The sequence below is a fragment of the Chrysochloris asiatica genome, unplaced genomic scaffold, assembly GCF_000296735.1.
Source record: "Chrysochloris asiatica unplaced genomic scaffold, ChrAsi1.0 scaffold00079, whole genome shotgun sequence".
NCBI classification, from domain to species: Eukaryota; Metazoa; Chordata; class Mammalia; order Afrosoricida; family Chrysochloridae; genus Chrysochloris; species Chrysochloris asiatica.
The window spans coordinates 5,499,236-5,505,867 of NW_006408597.1; the positions used below are offsets into that span (position 1 = coordinate 5,499,236).

At 49.3% G+C, this 6,632-nt stretch overlaps 1 protein-coding gene across 1 annotated transcript in view; it reads right to left on the bottom strand.

Moving 5' to 3' along the window:
* Positions 1–4,592: 4,592 nt before the first annotated feature.
* Positions 4,593–6,632, bottom strand: part of RGS6 (regulator of G-protein signaling 6) — an 833,734-nt gene continuing 831,694 nt past the window's right edge. The window contains exon 17 of the mRNA XM_006865561.1: positions 4,593–4,762. Coding sequence (XP_006865623.1) covers positions 4,712–4,762 — 51 coding nt within the window. The 3' untranslated portion in view covers positions 4,593–4,711. The remainder of the gene's footprint in view (positions 4,763–6,632) is intronic.

Here is a 6,632-nt window from a genome sequence, read left to right on the forward strand (position 1 = left end):
AACACAGATTCTGGAAATAAGGCCACTTAAAGTTGGCCTGGCTGGGTAGGAGGAGCTTCAGGCATAATGGTGCTTGCTTTTTATCTTGTTTTCTTCTTTTGTCAGCCTGACTGTTTGGTGTGACTTGAGACGAGATTGTCTGTCCCTCAGGAAACTGAGGGCTCCCTGTAAGGAGAACCAGCTGCATGCCATTGCTTCGCTTCTGTCCTGGGATTTACTCAAAAGCACGTCAAAGTGGTCATCAGGCAACTGGACTTTGTACCTGAGCACAGAGAATGGGGCAAAGAGACCACCCAGCCATGCAGTCTTCCTGTCCCAGCCTACCAGGACGAGTCAGGTAGTCAGAAAGCTGCTTCTCTGGGCTGCTTGGGAGTGAGAGGAAAAGAGATAGGAGAAGAGCGCTGGGGGGAGGGGGGTAGATTTTTGTTTTTCTACAGGTAAATTCTGTCCCACAACCCCCCTCCCAAACCAAGGAGCCACACAGAATGAACTGGATTATAGGGGGTTCAAGTCATTTATTTAGACTGTACCAGCATGTCTGCTTCTGGGGTCCAACCCCCAAACTCCAGAAAAATTAACTAGTGAGAACCACATGCACTATGCAGAGGGCATTCTGACGTAGCCATGACCATGAAGTGGGTGACCTACAATACAGAACAGGGGTCCTAGATACGCAATAGAGCCTCCCCTCCCCGGACAGCTAGCAGCAGTTGGCTCTGAGCCCTCCTCTGAGGCTGGGGAGAGACTGAAGCCTTCACTTAGACCCTGTCCCTTTACAGCCCTTGGCCCCTTATTGCTACATTTGCTACTTTGCTACTTTATGGCCCCTGGGTCATGCCCAAGGGATGCCTTATCACTGGGTGGTACTAATGAGTAGGCTGCTGGCCTCTGCTGTTACCATGGTTACATGAGCACAGGCCTCTCTTCAGAGGGTCCCATGGTGAGTTATTAGTGATTCATTTGGCCACTGTTTGACCATGCTACCCCATGATGATTGCTACATTCTCAACGCGGCCAGTCTTTAGAAGGCGTGTGGCACATTCTTTCTCCTGCCAGCCCAAAGCTTCCTAGCTCATGGACTTTGTTGGAACCCTTCTCTTTGATAAATTCTGCAGGGTCCCAAAACAAACAACCCTAAACCCTTTCCATCTTTTGGGAAGGCTTCCTGGTAGTGGTTTCAAAGGCCATGCATTTGGAGGGCAGGAGGAATGCATTTTAGGAAAAACACCAATCTTCACAACTAGAAAGAGGGCCGGGTGGATGGCAGGGTCCTGGTCCAGTGCCCTGGTGGTGAGGTAGTTTGAACACACCAGGAATCCTGCCAGGGGACAGTGTCCTGGAGCATATATCTCATGTGTTCAATTCAGCTAGTCCAAGCAGCAACTCTTGAGTTGTGTGAGGTCAGGCTCGGGTGCCGGCCATTCACAGAGGTGAGCCTACAGCAGAGGCCCCGCTGACTGCACTTGCAGACTGGTCCTGCAACATCTTCTCATTAGAACAAAGCTGATGTCTCACTTTCCAGAAGTGCAGGAACCCTCTCCCTAGCCCAGAGAATTCCTGCTGCTTAGGTGCAGGTCATTTGACTGCTGCTGGGCATTTATATGTGTCAACCAGCAATTTCTTCTCTTCTCAGGCAGGAAGATGCCCCATGCCTGTTGACTAGTGTGTCCTGCTGATCCATGGGTCCTGCTAAGGCTGCTTTGAAACTTTGGTCTTAGGGCTGTCAGACGACATTTGCTCTATTAGCCCTCATGGGGAAGAACCATGGGCCCAGAGACCACCCCCATACTGGGAAGCCAAGGTTTTGCTAATGACCTGTCCTCAAAAGTCTCATCTGAAGTTTTGGCTTTCATTTCATCAGTATGCTGGGTGTGTAGACCAGGCCAAGGGGAAGACTGACCAGGAATGGGTTTTCTAAGTGAAGTTGCATCAATTTGAATAGAGCAACCCCACCCCCACAATCCACTGCCATTGAGTCAATTCTGACTCATAGCATGCCTATATAGGATTTCAGAGACTGTAAATCTTTGTTGGACTAGATTGTCTCATCTTTCTCCTGAGGGGTTTGAACTGGTGGGTTGGAACTGCTGACTTTGCAGTTAATAGTCCAGTCATTAGCCTAGGCTCCACCAGGGCTCCTTAACCCCATCCTACTCCACTCTTAATTGGCTTGTATCTACTGGGAAACACTTGGTGGTGGACCCAGGGCTAAGCATGCCTTGTTGAATGCAGAGATGAGGGGCTTATTGCTCTGGGTTTGAATTCATCTGAAACTTCTTTACTTCTATTGGAAAGGAAGGTATATTGCCTATAGCTGCTGATCTGCCCTTCCCTCTGGGTATTTCCAGCAGTATTTGGTGGCTTTCAGCCTGTTCCACTCCATGACCCCCAGTCCATCTAGTCTTTTCTGGAACCTGCCAGGGTGAGGCCAAGTCCCAGGGCTGAATAGCACAAGAGTCAGAAGGGTCACAGAAGTCATGCTGGGGAAAGCAACGTCTGCTCTGTCTATAGCCTGACTTAGAATGTCTGCATCAAACTGCCTACTGCCCAAGCACACCTCTTGTCCCTGTACCCAGTGGCTTGGGGTCAGCCCAACCTGGGGACCCTTGGCTGGGAAGAGTTCTGGGCAATGTTAGGTGCAGATGAACTTGACCTATAATCTTGCCATCATACGGGAGATTTGCATGAAGAACCAACGGGATGGAAAAGGATGGCCCAAGAACAGGAGGAGTCAGAGACCCATAACTTCACACAAGATTTCATTTCAGTCTATTCATGAAGTCGTTTTTGGGAAGTGCTAAGCTCTGTGCTAAGGGCATGTGGAAGGAGGGTGTGAAAGTCCAGCTCTCTAGTGCCACATTTACAAATACTCTAAGAATCTGACATATGCTATTTTCACTGTAACTCACAGGGAGGAACCGGTGGCAGTTTGGGAACCCTCCAGAATGGCGGGAAAACTGTAATGAAATGGTGGCTCAGCTGTGAGAGATGGAAACCAGGTGCCCTGGGGACAGAGCCATGTGGAATCAGACACACAGAGCACAGACGGCGGGAGCTGGAGCTATGGGTCCAGGAAAAGCACCAAGAAGCCAGTACTGCAGCAAGCTTAAGAGCCTTTGGTCACCAGCTGGCGAATTTGCCTTCATGAGTAAAGAAATACCAAAGAAAGCTTTTTTTTTTTGCTTCTGGTTTTCTGTTTATACACTCCCAAGGGAAACTTTTCACTGATGGCTGAGAATAGATCAAAGGAACATAGTCTATCAGCAGGTGGAGGAGTGAGTGTCTGAATTAAAAAACATGCCGGTTCACACAGCTCTGTCCAAGGATTCCCTGGGGGTCACAGTAACCACAACGACAATAATGACAGTAATAACTACCACATAGCTACCATCTGCTAAGTGCCTACTAAGTGTCAGGCAGGGCTTCCGACTGGTTCATTCCAGTCTGACCTACTGCTGAGCATTTGTGTTTCCACCCCAGGTGATCCTTCTGAACTGAAGATCTTGGTGTTGGGTCCCCAATGGATTGGATACTTTACATATGTTACCTCATAACCAGTTATTTTGACAACGCATGTAAAGGGGAACACAAGCGAATCTTTTGCAGGTTTTGCTTTCTCATGTTTTTGTTTTGTTTTCTCCTCATTGTTTAGAACATCTTTCTCTAGACTGACATTTTTGTCCAGGCCTTCAGATCAAGACTAGGTCCTGCCCTAGTCCTTCCTTATCAGATTCCACTCTAGCTTCAGATACAACTGAAGCCTGACTGGGCAAAGGCTCATCGGGATGCCACAGTGTGGGAATGCCAGCATGCCAGCCAGCCACCACCTGGGTTAGGAACCCTCCCAGCTTCACCTACTGGCCAGGAGAAGCTCAGTGGCCACTGAGTTCATGGCCATGTTTATTTTGAGTAAAACATGAGGGAACAAACCAAGGTGTGAGGGGCAAAAACAGAAAGAAATAACAAAGTACTATTTTTTAAACCAGTGGTCACCAAAACCTCCATGCTGTTAACCAACAAACTCTTGTGTCTTCCTCTGGTGCTGGGCATTGGGCAGCACCAGAGGGCAGCTGACACGCCTGTGGAGACCCCTGCTAAAAGCTGGCTTCCAAAGATGCCAAGGACTGAAATACAGCAATCAAGAAGGTTGCTTCAGAGCCGAAGCTATGTCTGGGACCTTTCCAAGTGCCTCGTGCAGGCTTCCGATAGCAGGTGGCCAGAGAGGTGTGGGGGAAGCAGAAGGTAGCTGGGACCATAGTGAGTGCTGTGGGTGCCCCAGAGAGGGTGGGGAGGTGGCACATAATACTGAATGTGCTCAGGGCCAGCTCTTCCCTGCTGCATTTGCCGGGAGGTGTGACCATCAGACAGTGGGAGGCGTGAGAGAGTAAGAATCTGATAGCAAGCAGTTGTCACAACAGGAACCTCACAAGGTGCTCGGCCCTGAATGAGCTAGAACCAGGACCTCATGGAGGACAGAGTGTCCAAGCACAACTGTACAAGGAAGAGAGTGTTGTAAACAGGAGCCTCTATGGGGCTGGCCCCAGGCTCCATGGACTTTGTTTTTCCAGTGTCCCTGTTTACCCACCAAATCTCCCTCATTCCTTCTCCTTCACAGTGACCAGCTCGCTCCTCAAGGACACTCTCTCCGCGGATGTAGAGCGCCGCCGCCTGCCTGAGTGGTCTGCAGGCCCGGGCCCAGTGGGTGGGACTGTCAGGAGGACGGCATCAGGCCCGTGAGGCGTTTGCCCGCCAGCGACTTTCCCTGCAGGAAGACAGATGACAGAGAGGCACGCACAAGGACAGACACAGAGAGCCAAACAGGTGAATTCACTGTTGCAAAAACCAGTCTTGCCAAATGACTTAGCTAACCAACCCCACCGACAACCTTGGCCTTTGATATCTAAAAACCAAGCCAAAAATCAAACCGGTTGCTGCGAAGTTGCGCCTATAGACAGAGGTCCCCCTAGGTTCCCAAGGCTGTAATGAGGTTTCTAGTCTTACAGGATAAACCCTAGACTACTAACTGTAAGGTTGTTTCAAATCCACCAACATGCTCCTTGGAAACCTTATGCAGGATTGCTGAGTCAGAACTGACTTCACAGCACTCGACAACGACAGACGTTACAGAAGCAGACATCTTTCTCCAGTGGAGAGACTGGTGGGTTCAAACTGCCTACCTTTCTATCAGCAGCTTAACCACTTTGCCACCAAAACCAAACCCAACCCATCACCATTGAGTGGATTCTGACTCATACATAGCAAGCCTGTAGGACAGAGTGAAAAGTCTGTCTGCCCCCTAGAGTCTCCAAGGCTGAAAATCTTTATGGAAACAGACTGTCACATCTTTCTTCTGTGGAGTGGCTGTTGGCTTCAAACCACTGACCTTATGGCTAGCAGCTGAACACTTAACCATTTTTCCAGCCGGGCTCCTTAGATCTAGAAACAAGAGAGTTGGAAGAAACTGTGCGGCAGGTGAAGGGAATGAGAGTGTGTTGTTGGTACTCTTTGGGAGGTAGAACTCCATCCAGCATTCAAATCCTCAAGTCAAGTGTATCTTCATGTCTGTGTCGTGACCCTGAACTTGATGTTAGTCAAGTGGAGAATATTGGAGTTATGGAGGGTAGGTTGACCTAACAAAATGGCTAAGGAGGTGGGGGGTTAGAAATGAATTAATTAACCTTAAAAATGCACAGACCTCTTCATTCAGTTTGTAGTGAAATACAGAATTTGCCCTGGGGAACCACACAGGTCCTGAGATTCTGAAGTGTCAGGAGCATCCTCTGAGGCCTGGGCCTGGGCTGGTGAACAGGTGCCACTGGGCACTGCCCAGGGCAGTGTGGTCACCCCATTTCCTACATTCTTGGCTTCTCACCTGCAGTACCCAGAGACCAAGCCTGATGATTGATTCCACCTCAGCAAGTCTAAGAGCTCTTCACTTACAATATATGTACAAGTTCTTCTTGAAAATAAACAATAGGGCCACAAGGGCCACAAGAGCCAGTGCATGAGAAACAGAGATCCTGGAAGAGTCCAGCTGTCTATGTGCTGAGGAGATGGGTGAGGAGCCCTGATCTGGGGAGGGGTTGGGGGCTCCCGTCTGTACCTCTTGCCCTGCTTGCCCACTAGAGAAATCCATATCACTGGACAGGGGTCTAGAATACGGCTGGACCCACGCCGATTGATCGCTGCGTCTGAGAAAACGGAAAGCCCATCCTATTATTGACAGCAGGTCAGTGACACCATCACCAGCAGTGAAGGGCAGCCCATGGCGCTAGTCAGCATGGGCTGTGGTCGGTGCAGGATTGCAAGGACCAGCAATTCCTCTCATCCATTTCCAAGTGAGGAGTGAGCGCTCCTCGTGTTTACTAGGCTCGACTGCATGAAAGCTGGATGTAATTAAAATAAATTGATCAGTTTTGTGAAACCCGGTAGGGTACTCAATAAACCTGCTGATTGATGAATTGATGGATAATGGGTATATCTAATAAATAACACGGGTGGTTTGTCATCTGGCTTAGTCTCCATGGAGGGACAGGGCCAGCTTGACTTGGAGAATTTTGATGGCATCGAAAGAAGCCTGTTCAGGTGCTGTCAGGAAGCTTTTCCTTGCTTTCCCTCTTTCTTTTAGTCTC